Source organism: Brienomyrus brachyistius, chromosome 23 (genome assembly GCF_023856365.1).
Source record: "Brienomyrus brachyistius isolate T26 chromosome 23, BBRACH_0.4, whole genome shotgun sequence".
Classification (NCBI taxonomy): Eukaryota; Metazoa; Chordata; class Actinopteri; order Osteoglossiformes; family Mormyridae; genus Brienomyrus; species Brienomyrus brachyistius.
In genome coordinates, this window is record NC_064555.1 from 13,566,701 (window position 1) to 13,590,572 (window position 23,872).

Sequence of the window (23,872 nt, forward strand, 5' to 3'; positions counted from 1 at the left end):
ATGGACTGTCACCCTATCCATGATGTCCCCTTGCCTTGTGCCAAGTGATTCCTTGGATACTCTATGTTCGTGCAAACCTGCACTGAATAAACGGGTAGAAAACGAATAGGTCGATATGTACGATTTGTAAACACAACATAATACTTAAACATGACAGTTTTTTAATTAAATTTACGCAGGATGGACAATTAAAGAGACGTTTTTGAAGCAATGAAATACTGCGTTGATTGTTTTCGCCATTATACGGGGCCTTGGTGGTTATACTCAATGCCTAATGAGACTGCAATGAGTTTCATTATTAACAGATAACGTCATGTTATCTACTTCGTGTTAAAAATATGTAAGTCGTCTCTTAAAAACTTTCAGGCTTAAAGGTGTTATGGAATATACTGGCTTAAAATGGCTAGAGATAATGTCAGCGAGCCTCTGTTAAAACGAAAGCAGTTCTCATTTACTGACGCAACACCCCAGCGGGGCTCAGAAGACTTTAAAATGCTTTTCATTAAGTGTGGGGTTCTACCGAAAACAAACGAGCTATTTATGAACCGAATATATTATTTATTAATGTATGTTATGGTCTTTTTCATAGATTACAAACATTTCAATATGATTGCTATTATTGTGTAGCTATAATTATCATTTGGTTGATGTTATTTATTTAGATGTATGTTAACCTATGTTTATGCTGTACTTAGCGTAAATGTATTAAGGCCTATATGCAGCTAAATTTCATTATCATGCATGCAAAGGATAAAGGATATAGAAATAGTTAGAGCAGATGTCTTACGGCAATGCAATGAAAGGATCATTTAAAATATTTTTTGTTATTCTTGCAAGTTCGAAAATACACCTGATTATTCATATATAGCCGCGTCCAGATAACATATATGTCTTTTTTGTGTAGCTCCACGTGTGGACGGAACAGGAAATAGCAGCGCAGCCTTTCCAGCGTTAATTTGTATTCTGGCTTTTTAGCGCGGTACCCGTCTTCGGCGTTTCTGTAAATAGGAAGCATATGGTGGTATTGCTGTTCTTTTACCAATGGATCGCAGAGCATACAGACTGAGTGAACTCCTACCCTGATGTGGTATTAAGTGTGTGTATAAACGCTTATATTAATGTAAAGTGAGCGCTTAATCCCCACTCGAACTGTGTAAGTAAATACTGCTTCATTAATTGACATTCTGTGTAATATTGTAGTTAACTTCTTAACTGTCAAACGATGATTAAAAAAAGGAAATTCGCTAAAGCGGAGATAATGGGAAGACTTCATATCAGTTCTTGCCAAATAAAACTGAGCCCTCTTGTAAACACGGGCAGAATGCAAGTTTTACAGTCTAATTGAACGGTTCTAGTTCTAGTTCCGTATGTTTATTGAAAGCGCGGATATACTTGCAGTTGCATTAAAGAGATCATACCCGAGGATACCACAGTCCACGCAGTCTAATAAGAGAAAATAAAAGCCCCGAGACCTATAAAGGTAATCCGAATGACTTCGAATCCCTGGTCATAAGCGCGCCTATGGTTTCATGGGTAATGCAGTGGAACTTAAGGAAAGAGAAGAATATTTGCTGTGAATATAATTCCCTTGTTCGCTGCTGCCTTGAGGCTTATAGTGGGCATAAAAATAACAATAGACCGAAAATTATGCAGGCTAACACGCTTTTAAATCCGCGCTTTGTCACGTGTTCTGTCAACTCTGTTTTGTTACGATTATAGTAACATTCCCACAAATCAACTGGAAGTATCGGTCCGTCTGTCGCACGTCCTTTTAATTCATTGTCAATAAGATCGGCTCAAACAAGTGTGTCATCGACATATAACAGTACACGGCACAGTGGTATGGATTAATAGTCAATAAAACCGGAGGACAGGGAACAAAACTCCATATTCTGATACAAAATAGGAAGCTCTTGAGGTCTATGGTCAGCTGGCCACCCGAGCCCACTAGCAATGATTAGGTCTCAAAGACCTGTGTCTGTCTATGCGCGTTTGTGTGCTGCCATCTTTTGTGGATCATCCCTGCTGAATAAACCAGTAAAGGCCAGCATGACCAGTATAATGCATGCTGGCTATACCAACATATGTAGTGATTTGGTGCTGGTGGACCAGCTTCGTGCGCAGGGTACACCAGCACTAACCAGCATATACCAGCATCTAAATCGATCATGCTGTATGCTCTGTGCTGTTCTTTCCAGCAAGGATCACATTTTAATTCTTTGAAGAAAAAAAAACACAGGATGTGCCTTTTGCCGTCGTAGTATTAAAGAAGGAAAAGTTGTTTGTATTTCTGCTCGAATCAACGAAGTTGAAAGAAGGGTTTAAGCGTTGGGATTAACTTCCAGAAAATGCGCCAAATACTGCGCTTGAGTCATCCAAAGCACTGCGTGTGCCTGAGATACATGAGTCTTGGCATGATCGTCCCTATTCGAAATATTGCATTTTGTGCATACTTGAAATGCAAGAGTAAAACTTACTATTATTTCAGGTAAGGATATGTATTATATTAAATGGAGTAAACGTTGGCTAACGTCCCGTAGATATGTAAGTATAGTCGACCCTTGACTTAGAAACTAAATTCGATCTTGAGGGCAGGTCGGTAACTCAGATTGTTGTAAGTCAAGACTATTTTTCCCATAAGAAATAATAGAAATACCCATAATGCGTCCAGAACCTCCCAAATCACCTCTTTCCTAACCTATTCATAATAAAAAAAGGGTTGTATAATGTGCATAAATTATCAGAAACACCAATGATTTTCCTAGTGTACTCACCGCCTTTCGTTTATCCACACTAATAACAGCCTTTCTACCTCTAACTCTGTTGATTGTGGCTTACTAATTTGAGTAACACCTTTAACAACCCTACCTTCCTTATACAAATCTCGTCTTTGTAAGACTGTCGACATGGTGCATATATCAGCGAACAAACGACACTGATATTTCTGCACAGTTTCCTTCCTCTTTTCCATTGTGATTCCTTTCTCTACCTTCTCTTCCTTCCTTAGCTTCTTTTCTGTCTTTTTTTGGGGCCATTTTGATAGTAATTAGCAAAATTAATTATATAAAAGCACTGCGCTGACCGAAATTACGTCCACAAAGAGGCGCATCTGAGCTCAGACTGACGTTTACAAATGCCTCCTTGGCATCTCGGTCCTTTGTTTACTACCACACAAGCGGATACATGTTTTGGCCCCGACCGGCAATCGGGTCCTAACGCAAGGCTTTGGTCGCAAGTCAAAACTAAAATTTTGGTCGTAACCCAAGTTGTCCGTATGTCAAGTCGGTTGTAACTCGAGGGTCCATTGTAACAAGTTCAGTACGAGGCAGATTAGCCGCCTACGAGATTTAGAGGTGGGGGGGGGGGGGGGGGGGGGGGGGGGGTAGACAGATAAAACGACACGGTGATGGATGTTTCTGTATCAAACTGTGGACCTTAATAGGAGAAATCAAAGCCATCTGTATTGGATAGTTGTCTCAATGATACATTTCTAAGATATTGCACTTTTGTGAGAAAAAAACAAACCCAGACACATCAAGCAAAGAAATATGAAGATTTAATGCAGGTTTTTGTCTGCTGGTGTAAACGAAAAAAAAAAGACAGGTAACATCAGGGACGTTGCTAGGGTTGTTTGAGGATGGTTTTAACCCCACCTAAAATGTTCTTTAACCCCCCCCCCCAAATAAATCTGCAGTAATTTGTTTAAATTGTGTTGTCATTCGTTAAAATCAATTTCCTCCTTTTTAATACATTTTCAGCAACACTCCTGGCTGACATGACTTTTAATAATAAAGTCTATAATTTCTATCAGATGTCAAGGTTTGATATAAATTGATGGTCATGGTAAAGAACACAGAGTCCACTCATGGGTCATGATGCCATTTGCAGGCATGAAACATTCAGTGTGTAAGAATTTCCGAATGACCGAAATAAGAAAAAGATAAAACGCAGCTTATGAATCAAGATAGCAGAGAAAATACCCAGCTAAGAATCCCAGCTTGACCAGCATAAGATGGTTTTTAGCTGTTTTTTCCCCAGGAGGGATAAATATTCTTTGAAAATGAGTAGCTTCAGTTTCACACCATGAATAATCAATTACGTTCCTCCTTGTTATAAAACACCATAGTGACTGATGTGATTAAATCTATACGCTAATGAAATAACTTGTGAACTAATCCAAACGATTAATCCGCAATAAAAGAACATACTTGATCTATTTGTGAAGGAGGATTAAGAAGTGGCCTGAGTGATCTGGAATTATGTTCCATATATCCACACTAATCCGAAACAAAGTCTCTTGCCAGTTTTATTGGGCTCAAACATAACATGGGAAGTTCAGGCCCAGAAAGTAAAAATCCAGACCAAGATTTTGTTTCAACTATCCTGTTAAGTGCTCTGTGACTCTGACTCTTTATACTTAACTGGTTGGTTGAAAATAAATCATGGTCTAGATTTTCACTTTCTGGACCTGAACTATTCACTTCTGCATAAATCAAACTAGTAACAATAAAGTGGACTTTGCACCAGGGATTCTTGTGGGATAAACCAAAAATGTAATTTCCAAACATGTGAAAAAGTTGTGTGTTTCAATTTAATGCAATTAAGGATGTGATTTCTATAACCTGACGTGATACATAGCTCTTACCAACAGACCGCTGTGCAAACACAATTTCTTTATAGTAAATCAGACTTGCTGTACAGTTTAACATAATCAGATAATGTTTTTGTGGTTTTCATGTATAAAAGTAATCACGTCTAAATTTACATGCTTAAAAAACAAGAATAAAAAAATGAATCGTATTTATATATACACACACACACATATATAAAACTGAAAACAAACCTATAGGTATCAAACACGACGTACACAGTCCCATGGCCACACAGTCAAATTTGTGAGACGTTTTCATGTACATTATTTCAAAGATGGCAAGTCTTATAGGGATTTCCCCTTTGAATGGGCTTAATCGCTGTCGTTTAGTTACTACATTTACACCCACTGCTCCACATGAAGGTCCACGTTCCATCCTTGCCATCACATAAGCCTCATGGAGAACTTGGCGGCATCTGCCCCACCAGAGCTACCGCCGCCGCTGTTCCAGTTAAGGCGGGGGGGCACAAATTCGATGGCTGTGTGCGTGACTTTACCCTTGGTGTGGCTCCAGACCAGCATGAAGACAAAGCAGATGGACATTGAGCCGAGAAAGCAAAAGAAGCCCGTTGTTATGGCAATGATCAAGGTCTTGGCATCAAAGGGGTAGGGTTTGAGGTTTCTGTTGGAATTGGGAGAGCTATTCCAGCCCCCCAGGAAAAACGAGGACGGCCTATTGGTAGAGAAACCGCGCACATGCAACCGCATTGGAACTGTGTCGTTCCCTGCGGCGTTGGATGCCACACATACATACGTCCCATTGTCCTGTGACTGGGCGTAGCGCACTTCCAATGTTCCATTATTTAGCACGCGGATTCGCCCATTGGTCGACACGACCCTCCGCTGCGGGGTCAACCAGATGATGTTGGGCATGGGGTCTCCGTCCCCACTGCAGAACAGCAGCACCGTGTGGCCCTCCTCAACCTTGACCACTTGGGGCATCCGGTTTAAGATTCGAGCTGGCCGGCAGGTGAAGATACCGGGCAGCAAGACCTCAGAGAACTCCTGGCCCTGCACCGGGTACGGAGAAGCGCAGGACGGCTGGTGGCCATCAAAGTTCAGGCGTAGGCGGCGACGCATCAACCACAGAAGACGGCAGTCGCACGCCAGAGGGTTGCCGTCCAGCCGCAGGGTCTCCAGGTTACCCACAGAATGGAAGACGGCCTCCTCCAAGGTAGGCAGGTGGTTGGATGACACGTTGAGCAGCCGAAAGTGGGCCAGCCCCCGGAACGCTCCCGGCTCGATCCGGAACAGGTTGCACCCGACTAGGTGGAACTCTTGCAACCGAAGCAAGTCGCCCAACATGTTGGCATTTACAATCGTGATGGGATTGTAGGACAGGTCTAGGTAACGAAGGTAGACGAGGTGGTGAAGGGATGTGTAGGGAATTGCTGTGAGGTTGCTGTGGCTGATGGTCAGTGAGGTCAGATTGAGCCCTAATAAACTGTTGCTAGCCACTGTGTCCAGGCTGGGGCAGTGTGAGATCGTGAGGGTGTGCAAGTGACTCAACCGGCGGAAGGAGTTGTTTGGCAGCACGCTGAGGTTGAGTCGCCGGAGACGTAGTTGCGTGAGGGCCTGGAGCTGGAAGAAGGCCTCCCTCGGAATGTTACTCAGGTTGGAGCGGTCCAGGTTGAACTCCTGCAGGTTGTTTAGACCCACAAAGGCTTGCGGTGAGATGAACACGAGGTCATTCTCCCCAGCCTCCAGATGCTGCAGGCTGCCCAACTCACGGAAGGTATAATCAAGCAAGATCACGATCTCGTTTCTGCTGATGTCGAGCATGCGCAGATTTTGAAGCCCCGAGAAGATGCCTGCAGGGAGGACCTTCAGGCGGTTGTTCCTGATCCTCAGTGTGTGCAGACTTTGCAGGCCCTGGAAGGCCTCCCCCTCGATCATGGACAGCAAGTTGTCACTGAGGTTCAACTCGCGCAGGTGCGTCAGGCTGGAGAACTGCTTGTAGCTCAGCGTCTTCAGCTGGTTCCGAGACAGGTCCAGAAGCCGGGTGTTGCTAGGGAAGCCCTCGGGTACCGTCACCAGCAACCTTCCGGAACAATTTGCCTGCAATGTCTCCAGCCAGCAGTCACACTTCTGGGGACAGGGCAGGGAAGAGTCAACCACTCGCACCCAAGCCATTGGCATAAGACAGACAATGGTGGGCCACACCCACCACTGGACAGCTGCCTCCACGAACATCTTCTGCCCTGCCTGCAGTAAAAACAAGAGGGAACATAGATTCCTCAACCTTCATCATGCCTCATTTATACTAAACAGCTTCAAAATTTAAATACTACAGCGTTTCAAACTCATCTCTCACCCTAGGCTACATAGGAATAAAGAGTTGAGCTACCTAAATTTTTAATGCGACCCAACTATGATTAGTTGATCTGCTTTGCAACAGGGAACTAGGAACCTTCCAGGTAATTTTCTTCAAAAACAGTCAAACTGCAAAAGGTAATATTATTAATCAGAATGCAGTAAAAGGTTATGTATCCAGGAGCGTTGTTACGCTTGAAAAACACTGAATTGTAACATGTATACTTACTCTAATCCTTTTACACACACACACACACACACACAATGATTATTGTACTGTTATTATGGAAAACAAATACTGCAAATTAAACAATGGTGGAAGGCGTGCTGTTCTGTAGGAATGTGTAGGAACTGACATGTATTGTGCAATGCTTTTCTTTACAATTTTTAGTTAGTTTAATGTCAATTTTTAATACAACAGTGCTACGTATTTTGAATTTATCATTTTTATCACTGAGCTTGCAGGTTACTTGGATTTCAGATATAAGAACCTTAAATTGCTTCTGAAACAGGTTACCTTAGTATGGAGTATAGAATGGAGTATGGAGTATAGAATGGAGTATGAAATGTGCTGAATCACACCTCTGTCCCCTAATCTCCTACAGGGTGGAATAGTATCATTTCAAAGCCTGTGTGTTGGCCTGAGTTACATCACTGTGCCTCTGAACTGTCACAAACACCAGGCTATGAGGTCACAGGTCTTGTTCAGGCTGAGAGTTCAGGCCCCCGGAAACAGTAATTCACAGGGTCATACTCTCAAACCGTCACGCCGACTGCAAAACATGACCCGACCGTTCAGTTCCCCCTACCCTAAAACACTGCCGATGCATTATTAACTTAGTGGATGCTCTTTTCTCAAAGCAATATACAGTTGATGAAAGAGGGTGAACAGGTTCCTGGAGCAATTGGGTTAAGGGTCTCTCAAGGATGCCATGGTGAAATCACTCTGTCGACAACAGGATTGAACCAGCAACCTTCCAATCACAGTCACAAAGTCCTGACACCAACATGCCTGAGACACTCTACCACTGCCACAGACATCGATGCACTGAAAGAGCACCTGTCCTTTTCAGGTACTAAGAATAACACACTTAAAAAAAAATACGTGTCCGCAAAAGTGTATAGATAAACGCTGCATTGTCAGCAGGCAGCCTCCAGAATCTATGAAAATGGGCTATAATTGGTAGAAGACGGCACACACAACAACCAAAGTTCTGAGGTTCTCACTGAGCAAGAAATACTACAGCCTCAAAAGACTATTGGGATTTAACACAATCACACAAAAACACAATGATGGAATAGCCTTCACAAAGTGCTTGGGACATTCTGAGAAGTCCAAGTCAGAACTCGGAAGTAAACCGTACTGTCATTGCACACAGGCACAATGAAATGAGGTAGCAGTCTCTCTTCGTGCAGGAATCACATATCGTAATGCTGTTAAACCAGACAGTTGAATAGCAAAAATGCACAACATTAAAATCAGTGCAACTGAACAAAGTAAACCAAGTTACACCTGAATAAAGGTAACTTTCAGAGCAATAGACCATGTGATCGGTAACAGGATGGAAGAAGCTGCTAAGCCCTTTCTGCCACGATTCAGGCTCGGTAGATAATCTTATTAAGCCAAACTCTGGCCCAGGATGTCAGGCTACTGACACAGCTGCCAAGGGAGAAAAAGGAAAGGAAAAATAAAAGCGCAGTGAAGGGCGACCAGGAGAGGCGTCATTCTTCAGCAGGAGTGTGTCCTTAGCCTCTCTGGAGTACGTGCGGGCCGGCAGTCCCAGTGGATTGCAGGATCCTGGCCCTAACCAGTGGCAGATGGGAATCGCTCCTCCTCTGCTCAGTACAAAAGCCATTAGCTCCTACCCCATCCAGTGCTTTATCTTTCTCTGTCTGCTGTTTGAAGTGCAGCCTGGGAGTCGTCCCCATGGATTACGGCGTGATGTTCGTTGCCAGCTGCATCAAAGGGGCAGAACAATCCGGAATGTGTATTCCGGTGGGGTGAACGCCCCCCTCTTCGCAGACCCTCTCTGCCAGCCAGCCTTTCGTCCTCATTCTGTCTGCCCTCTCTCCACTTGCTATTTTTCCATTCCTATATGTTTAATACAATGGGTAGAATTTTCTAGATTCTGCGGTTGCTGTGGTCTGGGAAATCTAATGCAGTGACTGGATGGCGTACGTTCCTGCTCGGAGTTTACTGAAGGAAGGCTGCCACAAGGTTGTTGACTGCACATCAGAGGGGCATTAAATGAGTAAGAAAAGTTGAAATTGTGCCAGGGTGAGTTGAGTAGCTGTAAGGTGAAAACAGGCATTGTTCTTACTAAATGTTTAAAATACTTACATAGGGAACGCCTAAAAACTCCACCTACATAACCCTTTTGTCATGAACTGCTCGTCTGATCCTCCTGTGTGCCACGCCCCCTCATCTACCCCATGTGGATTCCCCGTGTTTACCAGCTGTTTCACGTTATTTCCGATTAGTTCACTGCATTTAATTCCACGTCAGAGTATGTTTCCCCAGTCCTGTCATTGATGTTACGTGTTCCTGTGTAAGGATTGAGTCCGAATAAACCCCCGTTTATTTGCATCTTTGGCTTCCTCCGCCTGCTTATTTGCTCTCAACATAACACCTATTTTAATCTCTGTCCCGCTAAAAAGTCTATCCCTCCATCTTCTGAGCAGTCATCCTGGTTGGGTTATGGGCAGACAGATCTTAGCATAGGCCTGCATGACACCCTGGACAAGCTGGCAGTCTATCACATGACACACACACACATTCTTATTTTATTGCCACTAAGCAGTCTAACTACATATCTTTGGACAATGAAAGGAAACCCACGCAGTACTTAGAGAGTATGCAGTCTGTACACACAGCGAAGAGGGACTGAAACACACACAACACTGAGATTGCATGCAGTCTGCACACAGAACAAAGGGGGACTCAAACCCACACAGCACTGAGATTGCATGCAGTCTGCACACAGAACAAAGGGGGACTCAAACCCACAAAGCACTAAGAAAGTATGCAGTCTGCACGCAGAATGAAGAGGGGGAGGTTCAAACCCATACCCTGAGAAGTAAGCCAATAGCCCTACTCAGTTAACTACAGGGCCCTGCCAAAACCTCTCCCAATCCCTCTAAATCCATAAGCTCCTCACTTTCTACACAATTAAACATTCCAAGTAAAAATCAAGCAGTCAATGCCCTTCTAACTGAAGGGGAAAAAAAGATTTTTCTTAGTTTTGTATAAGTCTGGATGAAACATGTTAATATAGTAATGGTACATACTCTGGGGTATTCCACAGTGTGTCGCAGAGTGTCACATGGCTATGTGGGATATTCCCACAAGAGAAAACTCATGTTTATAAAACTCTGTGACTAATCAAAAAACTAAATATGCCAAAAGTCTTGTATTTTGTTCGGTTATTCATGGTTAAGATTGGGGCTGGGTAGGGCTTAAGGTTGCCATTGCTAGGCTTAGGGTTTTTCCCATACAAATGAATGGACAGTCCCCACAAGCATATAATTACAAACCTGTGTGTGTGGTGACATGCATCCTCTACTTCATAGATGAGGGGAAAAAAAAAAACAAATCACATCCATGCAGCAACATCTTCAGCGCCTCCTGAAATAACGATTGGCCCCATTGCGTCCTTTTGCTCCGGATCACACGTAACTTAGCAGCTTCATTCCTTTTCAGCTGCTTTAAATTTCAAAGGTCAAGTAGGATCCTCCTGCAGCCCTTTTATCCGATCGCTTTTTATTGGACTTGTTGTAATAAGATCATTAACTTCCCTTTTTTTAACCTTTCGCATATTAGTTCATGTATTATTCGTACGGTACATTGTTTCACTTTCTACATTTTTTGAACGGCGAGGCATGAGGGCTCTTTGAAATGTTTTTGTCTCCCTTACAGAGCCTGTAAATCCCCTCGAATAAAGGGGTTAGCTGAGCAGGGCGACAAGAAAGGCGAGGTCTGTTTTCAAGTCGGAGACGGGACCCTCAACACAGTCGGCCAAAACCTGATCCTGGAGCACACTAGGAGGCCGGGGAAGGTCATGCAGAAACCTGCGGGTGGAAAGTAAAAAAAGCATGCTGCCTAGGTTACTAAAGGTACCCCCACCGATGGACAAGTGAGGTTCATTGGGCCGGACCGGTGCTTGGCCTACAGTTCCTTTATTTTATGTCTGAGTGCAAGCAAAGCCAGGGTATTCATTACACTATTCATTAGTCTGCCATTCATTACTACACAACTACTATATAGTAAATATTTATATACCCGCCTATCCAAGCATTTTCCAATAATTGCTCATCCAGTGTAGGGTCAATGCCTGGGGCCAATACCAGGAAGCACAGGGGCACGAGGAAGTAGATGAGATGCTATTTAATACCCGCCGAGTCAATAATAAAATGGAGGGAAATGATTTCTTTTCGAAGCGCTGCTTCGAATTACTGTATGCATAATTGCACAGTGGACACAAAGATTATAGCTCCCCATGGAGAGAACATAAAGATAATGAATGAAGATGATCCGCGCTTCTGCAAGCCGATGGCCTTTGATGAATTCTTGGTAGGTTGTAGCCAATGCTTACAGCACATCACAGCGCAGGTGTAGCATTTCCTTGTGTGCACACTGTCTTAGGAAACAGTGAAGTCACTGGAGGCTAAAGCCATCCCTTAGCATGAAGACCGACGCAGCATCAATTTCTCAGGCAAACCAAAAGTCATTATGATCAAATGTCAGAGCGTACTGTTTGAAAGTTCAGAGCGTTGGCCATCACTCATGTTCGAAAAACAGCAGCAGCTCTCTCTGTGGCGACAATCTAATTGCTCTGTCATTTCCAGCATATTGGCTTGTACCAGCGTGTGGGATGCAGACAGAGCTTCCATTACCAAAATGACATTCCTGACCTGCTTTTGAGTGATTCGGCCAAAATCGGGTGGCTCATCACTTAGGGTGCTGATTCTAAAGCTGTCCGCATCTTAGCCATGGATTAAAGTGCATTAATGCAGAGCAGTGGCGTGTACAAGCCATGCGGAGGGAGATGGGAGCCACGACAGAAGCATGTTTTATACATGTTCTCGCGCACGCACACACACACACACACACACACACACACACACACACACACACACACACACACACACACACACACACACACACACACACACACACACACACACACACACACACACACTATAAGCATCTATTCCAGGTTGCATGTTGGCATAGCGCGCTATACAAGGAATTTGGTCGTGGAAATAGGCATCTCATCTCACATCACCCTTTTGTCAGTCTCAGTCCTGCAGTCAATCGGTATTCACTACACTAGTGTTCGCAATCTCCAAGACTATATATTTCGTCTATAAAGTTGTATTTTCTGTGCACTCCATAGTGCAAGATGTCGGTGAAAATAAATAAAAATGATTACCAGCTATCTGTACACATTTATAAATATACTAATAATGTTATAAATGGTGCAAATGTGACATAAAAATGATCTCAAGATGGCTGCCACAAACCCACTACCAGTACAGTCTGCTTGAAATATCGGTAGGGAGTTGCCATAGGTGGACATTTCAGGTCCAGAAAGTAAAAATCCAACCCAGGATTTTGTTTCAACCAACCAGTTGAGTATAAAGAGTCACAGTCACTGTTTGGTTGAAACAAAATCTTGGTCTGGATTTACACTTTCTGGACCTGAAATGTCCACATCTGGGGGCAGCTCCTCGCTTAACGACCAATTGGCTTATCGACCGAGTCGTAGGAATGGTTGTTGTTTAAGTGAGGAGTGTCTGATACTTAGGATTATAGAGTTTATTGTGACCAGCAGTGCAGAAGATAGTTCTGGTTAAATCCGAGACTGATTATAATCAATTATTCTTTCAGTATGCTATACCAGGGACAGCCACTCCACACACTGCAGAGGGTTCAAATCTCAATCTGGCTTCATCCAACATTCTAAAAACAGTTCAGCCAATCAGGCATTCCTAAATTGCCCATAGAGATTTATTAATGACCATGTGCCTTGTAATGCATGTATGGCCAGTGCATTCTGGGATATGTTCCAAATTGATAGTTACCCTGAACTGCATAACCGGCAATGGATAGAAAAAAGATGAATGGATACATGAATCCTCTTTTAAGCGCCGCCTGTGAGCTTGGCAATTAAGGCAAAAGCCGCGGTAGATGAAGAGACTGGATGCCGTCACAGACGGGCACCCAAACGCAAGACAAGCAGGGCAGTGGGAGAAGGAGGGCATAGAAACTAAGCCAGTCCGGTGAGGGAATGCGACCTTTTGCGTTTGGGTGGATTAGATCTCTAAAATGTCATGTGGATGGGGGGGTAGGGGCTCCTATGACACGGTTAACTAATGTAGAGGTGGATTGCTGTGTGTCTGCTTACAGTGATATATATTCTGGTGATGCCGGGGTCTAAAGGTCAGTGTCTGACAGGGTTTAAAAATCAGGGATTCCTGACACCTGAAAGCAAAGCCCAAATGTATCCGCCCGTTTGCAAAGGAAACTCGAGCACTTTCATGCCGGCCGACTTATCATCATAGAAGGTCATCTTTTAAATTATGGATTCATAAGCAGGCCAAGTGGGCGTGTAGCTGCCTCAGTGTCAGTGTCCCTCTCTGAAAAACCCGCCAGAGACCCGGGATAATCAAAGTCCGGAATCTGCCCGGCCATTCCGTCCAATGCCTCCCTGCTCAACCTGACCACTTCATTTAGAATTGCCCTTAAGTAACGACGTCCTTTTCATTTTTCAGAACATTCCTGATCTTCCGCTGGCGACTATACTTTGGGAAAGTCTGTTCTGTATGCAGGACACACGATTCTCTGCCACAGCTTTCCAGTTTTCCGTAAAAGCAACAACTTTCCTTATATTTTCATTTCACATTTTCAGTCTCATAAGATTTTTATGCATTTTAAATGTCTTACGAAAAGGCTGTTGGAAGACCGTGACAGCTTGCGGTGAAAATGCACGGCGCTGATTTATTTAGTTCCAGGTAACAGATCGTGACGGGATTATCCACACCCAGCCGCTCGCCTGTTTGTCACGCAGTGTGTGCCCCGCTTCCCCGTCAGGAGAAAGGAAAGGAGAGCCCTTAACGTCTTCAGAGAAGTCGACCCAGTCTGGCGTCATACCAGCTATATATATATTTTTCCCCCGAAACAGACGATGAACCTCTTAGAAAAGATAGACATGAGCTGTCATCTTGTCAAGGGTTTCAACTTATGGGGGATGAGAGGTCAAGGATCAGAATGACTGAAGTGGATGAGAAGTGCTGGTCCAGTGCGGGGGTAGGCGGGGGGGTGTGCAGATTCTGTGAGCAGGTCTGCTGGCGGAGGAAGAGAAAGCAGAAGCATGCATGCACTTCTGCAACTCGAGCTGTGTTAATATGCAATCGGGATCTCTTCTGGTCTGTCGCCATTTGAAGGGAGGTGGAGATTCTAAACTCCAGCTTGGACTGAAATGGGAAAACGTTTAGTGTTTCCATCCATTTTCTGTACTCGCTTGTTCTGGTCAGTGTCACAGGGAGTCCTGCATGAGTTCAGGTACCCATGGGTAACTTGTAGGTTTTGATTTAATAGGGCACAGGTGGACCATGGTTCTAAATATTAGATAGTTTTTAAAATGAGTAGCCTAAAATTTTATATATTTATTCAACGTCTACGTGTGTTTTTAACATTTTCATAAAAATACATGCAGGACTCTAGGCTATGGGCACAAAACAGGGAACCCTCCCCCCAGATGGTCTGCCAGCCTATCGTAGGGCACACATACACACAATCACCATTCACAGCCACAGACAATTTGGTAAGTGCTCACCACTGTGCCACCAAGCTGCCCTGTTTAGTATTTCCTTTAAGGCAAATTACTATGCAGACAGTGACAGGAGGCCAATCGGAAAAACCCCATAGTAAACGTCTTTGTCATTAGTTTTCTAGTCCTTTTTCTTTTTTATGTACAATAGAATGCAGATACCATCGCTGCCTCTGAACAAAAGTAGGATCTTTTAGGAAAATTATGGGAAATAATTGTGCAACACTTATCTAATGGAAAGAGATAAGTATCTGCCTAAATTGTCATGAAGTACAGCCAGTGTCCTAATATTTATTTTATGAAATATTAAAATAGTGTTTGGGTAACACCGAGTAAGACTGCCCAGCTAAAGCTGCATGTCTGCAGCAAGCATGAAACAATACATCGCAGACCGAGACCGTATGCATGAAACAATGCATCGCACAGCGATACAGCATGCATCAAATAATGCGTCACTCACTGAGACAGCATGCATGAAAAAATGCATTGCACACCAAGACAGCATGCACTACTGGTGAAAGACTGCCCTTGGTCAAATGAAACCATTCGAGTAAGCCCTTCTGCTGCAGCCAGCTGCATTTGAGCTGAATCCTCTTTGCAAGCCTCTCAATGCGAGGTGGCACTGAAATCTGTGAGACTTAGCAGACGGCTTGTCTGGTGACACTTCACATCCAATGAATTAGCAGCAGACGCAGCTGCAGCCTTCCCTGCGATTGAGATTAATCGCCAGGTACTTGTCACGAGCGCTCACTCAGCTGGTGATCGATGGAAGCTTCTCAGGGACTATATTATCACCCCATGGTTTTTTATTTGTGTCAAGCAAAGAATAAGAGCACGACAAATCACAGAATTAAGCCTCTCTTTGGCAATTCTCACCGACGAAAATGTTTTGCTTATGGAGGTCAAATGTCTCGACAAGGAAACCAAAAGACAATTTGTCTGTACCTTCCTCCGTCCGTCCATCCATCATCGATCCATCCATCCATCCACCTACCCATCTCCACAGCCCCTAATCCAGTACCGGAGTCAGAGAGCCTGAGTTCTTATGAAGATTGAGGTATCAACCCCCTTGACCCAACGGTTATGCATCGAACCATAAGTTGAAACGATGTTCAGTAGGAAATGTTAAATGAATTTTCTGACACCTAACATCTTAGATGTTCTTTTCCATCATCTTTTCTCCTGATCTGACAGAACGTCCCATATCAATGAAGTACAGCAATGCGGTATGTCAGCTAGAGTATCAGCTTTTCTGGACATGTCAAGGCCACGAATGTCTAACCTGATCAGTAAAACCTGACAGACCAAAGCTTCTCATGCCCCAAATTTTCAGTTGCAAGTGTTCATGGTGTTACCCTCAGCGCCATAATCCACGATTTCCTGCTTGGAATCAATAAAGTAAATCTATCTATAACCCAGATAAACCAACACAGCGAGCTAGAAATATCGTCAAAGTCCCAAAGCCGTCCAAGGCTCAGAGAAACATAATTATTTCTGCTGCAAAGTCATCAAGCATCGAGGCAGACTGCTGCTCACCACAGGAAGCTGTGTTCTCTCCGCACGATACCAGGGCTACACCGGTCACCATCATATATATATGAGCCGTTTTACAGAGTTAATCAGTACATGAATAGGCAAGTAAGAGTATCGTGTGATTTATGAGCGAGCACGAGACAGGTGATCCTGCTGTTGGCTTTTAACCGTAAGGATGGCGTGTGGGAGGCGGGTTGCCCGTGAATAGGATTCGGTTACAATTCTTGGAAATAGTTACGTGTATAGCCTCGGCTGGCTGGCAGAGAAAAGCCGCTCGACTCTTACGTTCAGTCATTTCTCATCATTATTTCCCTTAACACAGCAGATAATGTTATTAATCGCACTGCAATGCAGCAAGGACACGATGGTGACTCAAGAGTGCTTTGCAAATCTCCATTTATTCATGCCAACATCTTCAATAGTCTCTTATTCCAGGAGGTTGTATGGCATGGAGCATATAGCCTCACACACACACACACACACAAATGCATGCACGTTTCCCGTTAGGCATCAACCGCCAATGGAAGTAGGCTCCGCCCATCCAGTTACACCCAGATTGATATTCAAATCTGTAGTTTTTGATTAGTTCTACATTTTCCTTTTTTAAGTTAATACTTTTCCTGAAAGTCTTAAGAATGATCTTCTTTGGATTTGTGGTCCTGTACTCACTTCTCCAAAAGGACGTTTCTTTAATTGCTTGTCTTAATGTTTATCACTGTTCTGGTGAGGTGAGCTGAGGAGCGATATATTGATTCAGGTTATACCAAGCGAGTTGCTGGTCCTCTTGCATTTATTCATATATCCTGCTCACAGGGCATTCTGGCCTGAAGTCCCACACTCTCGCACTTGAACACCTGCGCACACGGACAGGCAGCCTCCTGTATCATGCTCTCGGCTATCTCACTTTCAGCCACTTCCACAATTCTTCAGCACCTGGGAACTGATGGGCTCTCAGGCTGAAATGCTGGAGATCAAAAATAAAAAAATCAGTTCCTCAAATCAGGTGTTGAGTTTTGAATAAGGCCAAAGCTTCGGTCTAGTAGAAAACAGACACAGGTGCTCCAAACTACCATTCATTACAGGATTGGGCACCTATAACATGAAATGGTGTTTCCAGTCTTTTTATCCTTTTTCTTCCTCCAAAGCAATTTGAGGAGGTCAGATATTTTACACTCCATCCATTTCTATATCAAGATAAGCAGCAGAACTAATTAATTATTCATAATTTAAACAAACACCAGCGATGGAGCACAGCAGATGTTCCACTTCATCTTTTCAAGGCGAGACACCTGCTGACCCCCGCGCCTGTATGGAGATTCGAGTTTGATGACGGGCTGATAAATGGAGTGGATCGCACCGTTTTCCAGTATTATGTTGGCAGCACAATAAACCAACGCCCAAAGTTTCCAGAGTGAAACAGGAGTATATAGAGAACACAGTAAAGAGACCAGATTGCTTGTTAAAGGCATCATTCGCTATTCAATAGACATAAACAAACTTCGCTTGGAGCATGTAACTATTAATAAATGGAACCATAGGTAATGGAACAGCAGACCGCGGCTCCTGTTGCGAACAGTAAATAGCGCCCACATCACTTTAAAATAATGGGTGCACCCATAATTCACTTAGAAATGGATGTGCTAAAATGTTCAAATATAAAACTCCCTGCAAGACCTTACATGCCATGCAATCTATGGAAAAAACGGTGCTTTGCTCTGGCTAAAGAGCAGATTGCATTAACAATCTGACATATTACCCTGTAAGTACTACTGAAGGAATCTGAGTTTAGCATCCTTGCTTGTTTAACAAAATAAGGGTTACTCTTGGTATCTGAAGTAAGTAAATCTTATCTTATGCTATAACAATAATCTAATCATGGCTTGTCACAATACTGAACAGGAAATTTTCTCCAATATTACACAGCTTAAAAAAAAAAAAAAAAAAAAACATCCTTCACGTTTTGGAATTTTACTGTTGCATATAATACCAGTAAAAAGTCTTCACGCACTACCTTTTGATGCATTTTCCTCTATTTCGGCTATGTTATTCACTTTACAGTAAAAGATCTTGAGGCAGTGAAGTAATACATATCAGATATTACGATCAACAAGAGATGTAGCCATCTGGAAAGCTTCTCCAATAGTCCTGAAGGAGTTTCCACAAGTTCTGGGCACAAGTTCACTACCTTGCTAATAAACTCATCCCAAACTAGCTCCACAGAGTTTAGGTCGGGGGGGGGGGGGGGGATTGTGGGGGCCAGGTCATCTATTGCAGCACTCAGTCTCTTCCCTTGTTCACACAATAATACTATTGCATAACCTTGAGTAGTGCTTAGGGTCATTTTCTTGGTGAAGCACAAATCATTTTCAGTAGGTGTTTCCAGATAAATGACCTGTTCTTTTGACTGGTAATGTATATATAGCACGAAGCAATTCCCACCAGTGTTCATCCTTCACGTCGGTTGAGACGGAGAGATAAATAATGAATTAATTGGTTTGTTAGTCTGCCAGTTAGGGTGTCATGGTAGGTCATGGTAGCAAGCGCTCTTGCTTCACCCCTCTGTGTAAGCGTTTAGGGACCCCTCCCACAGTCGAAAGACATACAATTACATGAACGGTTACCTCTAAATTGCCCACAGCATGTGAAATGTGATATGGTCACTCATTAAAATATAAAATGCCGTTAGTATGTCCTACATTAATAAGCTAATTTCTCACATTCTCAAGGAATGTGACTGGGGGGGGGATCTGGCTAATTTGTTCATGGATGTTTGACTACAGTGGAAACAGCAGAATTTTAGCTTGAAATTTTGCCAGCAGGATTGTGTTTAATGCCATCTCAAGAGACACCAAACTGCTGTGGGCTGCATAAACAGCACATTAAAAAAAATCATTTTCACTCTAACTCGGTCGGTTGGCACTGCGGTCAAATCCTCTCACTCTGATGTGTGTGAAGTCTGCATGATCTCCCTCGTGTGCCTTTCCTTCAGGTACTCCGGTTTGTCCGAAAACAAGCAGCTAGGCAAACTTCCTTCTCAAACGTTTCTCGGAATGTGTGACTGCGCATGTTATCGCGCCTCATAACCTGAGTTGTGCAGAATAGGCTCCAGATTCCCTGCCCCCCCCGTAGAGAAAGATGGCTGGTTGGACTACTATATACAACTTTAAGCATTACCGGCAAGTGGCTCATCGAGTTAGGCCTGTGAACAGAAGGTTGTTGGTTCAAAACCTGTCCTCTGCAGAACAGACACATCTCCATTGGCTCCTTGATCAAGGACCTTAACCCTCTCCCCAGGGGCACTAGAAGAGTGGCCTGATCCTGTGCTTGGACCCTAAGCTTTGCTCTCAAAAGGTTTATGTGTGGAGGAGAGCATGATGGGATATGGGAAAACGTACATTCCAATACACCTGCAAATAAGGCACGATTTCATAATAATGCATCTGTTTTCCAAGCTGCACTAAGAAGCGGACAGACTGCAACTTTACTGCCTCGAACAAATCCAGCCTGGTCCTAGAGGGCCCAGGTTCTTGCAGCTCACTTCACTAAAGCTACGGCAAAGATTACTGCAGGGGAGAGGGCTGATCAAAGCCTACACCGCCCTGAGAGTACCGGGGACTGCTTCAGTGCTAGTGCTGATTCAACATCAAAAGACCACCAGTGGGAGCTAATCCAGACCCGGAAGATTAAACTTGCTTCACAATACGGGTTGCCAGTGTTTACGATAAACAACCAGCCAGGGTAATGAATGCATTGTCCAAGTCAACACAAAAATGTAACATTGCAAAGGACGCGATGCCTCATTTCATTAGCGAAGATGGAAAAAACTGCATGTAGACTGCAGACTTTGCACAGCAGCCTGGTCATTTGCACGCACTATTCTGTCTGTTACGCAATAACCTGGCACAACAAAAGGCAGTAATCTACCTTTTACTTATGAACCTCTATACAATATTCACAATTTTTGCTCTGTTTACGCTGCGTTTACATATTTATCAAAAAAACGGACTCCCATTTATTCTTACTGACATACTATGTAACTGTACTCTGCCTTTCAGCAGCTTAATTTTATTTATAATATTTATAATGTATTTGTGGTTTGTGTTTAATTTGTGTTTTCTGGTGGCAAGAACGATATGCAGAGTGCAGGGCTCTTCAAATCTGGATCTCGATTCCAAATCCAAGCCTTGGTTTTAGTTCTCCCAGTAATTAGTTTAATTACCGATTCCGATTGGCCACAGAGTCTTCACACCTGGCTCACAGGTAAAGGAAGGCTGGAAAATCAGCAGGGCTTGGACCTTGATTTGGATGGCCTTGGTACAGTGTAAGTGACTATTTACTGTAATTATGACAATACTCTAGAATCTCTTGCAGCATTCCATGAAATATTGCTCTTCTGCTAATAAACAGTTTGGCGAAAACTGGCGCACAATATGGACCTTATTGACAGAGGCTGTATACATGTGGAGCAAACCAACCGCTACACCCACCAGCAATGCGACTGAAATTAAGATGAGCAGCTGATATCAAACATTTGAGGATTTTTACTCCCCTGAATGAAAGAGGAACAAAGAGTTGGACACGAGGCGATACCGGCATCACTAAAGCAGCCGGAGAATCCACATAAAAGAATCCGCTGCCCAATTAATTTTACGTTATCTGAATAATGCAGCAGCAGATATGAGGAAATCCACGAATGAAGTTGCAAAAATAACTTCAAATATTCAAGGTTCCCAAAAAACAAGCATATCAATTACACAGGCTATTGTTATTTTCTCAACGTAATTATCTCTGGTTTGATAATTCATTAAACATTATATAGAAGAAACTGCTACAATAAGGGCCTGGTTTCATTACCTACGGCATTAATAAATGGAAGTAAGTGTTTTGTAATTCTATGCGCTTGTCATGACCCATTTATCCAATCAGGATCAGTCATTATGAACTATCATCAGCCAATCCGAAACCTAAATTATAACAAAGCGATCATGCTTTCTCTCTTATAAACAAGGCAGGGTATTGCCGCCCCAGTGATTCCTTAACTGTATCTGCCCCAGCTTATATTTTTTTCAGCACCCCTTTGAAATATACATACACATGTCCTTTTATTTCATGTGATCCGTAACCGACCAGCAGTGCAAAACCATGGTCATTTATTTCAATCAGGGAATAATTACGTCGACACGTTTCTCACGCCTGTCCAGCCAAACAGGTGGCGTCGTCATTAAGTGACCTGATAGAGAGGAGGTCAGAGAAAAAAAATGTACTGTAGCACCAACCGCAAACGACGGCCAGGTGTGCACACAATTCAGTAAAAACAAAAGCTGCCCTGTAAATTAAGCCACCGTCTGCGTTTATTTTTATAAATGGTTTCAGTAATCCTCGATATTACGCATGCGCGTACGAGTAATGAAGCGAGGAGAAGCAGCAGTCCTTCTGCTGGCTCCCGCCAATATGCATTTAATACGGGCTCCTCTTTCGCACTACCTTCCCTATGTTTACCCATGGATTTCGGAATTATATAGGCTGATAAACAGACGTTTACTAACGCTGTCCTTACGTGTGAGCTAAATAGACTACCAATATAAAAATTCTTTTTAAAATTCTCTCCTAATGCCAAATTTCAGACAGTGCCTTACTTTATGCTCTAAATTTTAAGTCATGTACTGATCTTCACTGTTCTCAGCCAAAACACAGGCCTATTCTATCACTCTGAAAAACTGTAGCCGCTTTGCTGTTCATGCATACTACCTGATGATAAATTTAAAAGGTATACGGCTTTAGACATAATTCATAATTAAGGTCTTAACACTACACCGGACAATAGCTGTATGGCAGGACTCAACAGCAAAAGCGTCCAAAACAGAGCAGCGCTCAAAGAACACAGCAGACCTGTACCTGGGCTGGTTCAAGGTAAATGGTCCTGCCCTGACGACCAGAATATAATATTTCAAAACAATTTATACTACATTTAAGCGCAGGAATAAAAAGCATAGAGAAAATTTGAGCGTTGCATTCTGATCTACCGAAAAAAAAATCATCCGTTGCAATGAACCCATTACTAAAGGGGCTTAATTTAAGATGCGGTTATAATATGCATGCGTCGTCGTCAACAAAGACAGACTAAGCTGTGCATGTTTATGATTGCACCAACAAACAAAAATAATCGTATTTCTTCATTATTCTTCCACTAACTGCAGTGCACAGAACAATTGTATGCATTCTGTTGTATGTTACTAGTTGATATAACTTCTTGGAAACTATATAAGGGAACTGAGCCATACTGGTACAAGACTTTTTTTTCAAAGTTTTAAAATGTTGAACATGACTAATCGTAACTCACCCGTGGGAGGCTCCGCAGTAACTTTATAGATACATGCTTCGGCGACTTATTCGCCGAACTTCCAGCTGCGTGATTCCTCTTCGTCGGCTGCCCATTCCCTGATAGTAAAAAACGCTTCAAAAACGCTAAAAAGTAGGCTACGCGTGTCGCCAAACTGAACGACACCAAGTTATTGAAGAAGCAGACATACAATTGAATTACATCTAAAAACCCTCCGGTCCATGCGAGCTTTGCTTCCGAGTATGTTTAGACAACTTTAGTTATGCTACATGGCGCTCACACACCCGACTGGAAAAACAATCGTGTCTTTACACCTCCCCCAAGACAATCACGATATCCCTTTCTCATCTGTGGAAGGGAACCAGAGAGGGTATGGAGGTGAAGGGTGGGGTAGCGGACATTATAAAAGCAGGACGCCGCCACTTGATAAATAATGCTTGAATGGTCTCGGCTGCAGGCTGAACTTAATTGTGCTGCAGGTTAAATGACGCGTCAGATCTTTTAAAATTTTAAGTCAAGTTACCCAGCCAGTCATACGTTGTTATTTAAATAGTATTTCAGAAACCAGCTTTTAAATGATGGACAGGTAAGACTGAAATGTCCTTTGAATAAAACACCAATTGGAGACCAAATTAGTATGTATTGTCAGAAAGAACGAATGGAGAGCGCCGAGTAGCGTCTCCTTCTGAGAATTAAACCGACGACAGTCAAAATTTAAAAACATCAATTAACATTCTATTAAATTTAACTTTTTTTTCACCGCGCAACCGATGTTATTCCAGTAAGTATGTGGATTATAATATGAATTAAAAAGTCCCCACCCCCCAAAAAGTCAAATAAGTATTGGTTTTCAGAACAAATATGAATGGAAAACGATGCGTCATAAATTATTAGTAGCCAATATAAGTCATAAATTCCCAGCGGAGTCCTCTGAACCTAAACTGGCCCCTTTTAGTTCCGCTCATCATTTGGAGGTATTTATTTTTGTTAATGAACACAATAATATCACCTGAGCCTTGAAAATATTACTAATACAACAGTACTTATCTACGACATGCTATAAGGTGTATATAACGCGTATACAGCACTAATCTGTGTCGGTTTTCAGCACCGTGTACCCGCTATCGTAGATGTATTTTTTGGCACAGAATGCAGATAATAGGCGTTTTATGCATTACATTTTCTATTTATTTTAAAACCAAC

The 23,872-nt window shown here is 42.9% G+C and overlaps 2 protein-coding genes across 2 annotated transcripts in view; both read right to left on the reverse strand.

The window, feature by feature from the left end:
• Positions 1-23,872, reverse strand: part of LOC125718645 (protein S100-A1-like) — a 217,968-nt gene that overhangs the window by 21,735 nt on the left and 172,361 nt on the right. The gene's annotated exons all lie outside the window — the stretch shown is intronic.
• Positions 3,540-23,403, reverse strand: LOC125718626 (leucine-rich repeat and immunoglobulin-like domain-containing nogo receptor-interacting protein 1). Its single transcript, XM_048992546.1, has 2 exons — positions 22,670-23,403; positions 3,540-6,856 (listed from the first exon to the last, which is right to left on the reverse strand). Exon 2 carries the CDS (start codon positions 6,842-6,844, stop codon positions 5,036-5,038), a length of 1,809 nt encoding a protein of 602 aa, XP_048848503.1. The 5' UTR covers positions 6,845-6,856; positions 22,670-23,403; the 3' UTR covers positions 3,540-5,035.

Coding starts and splice junctions, on each gene's coding strand:
- LOC125718626 (XM_048992546.1), bottom strand. CDS start 6,844: ATGTTCGTGGAGGCAGCTGTCCAGTGGTGGGTGTGGCCCACCATTGTC.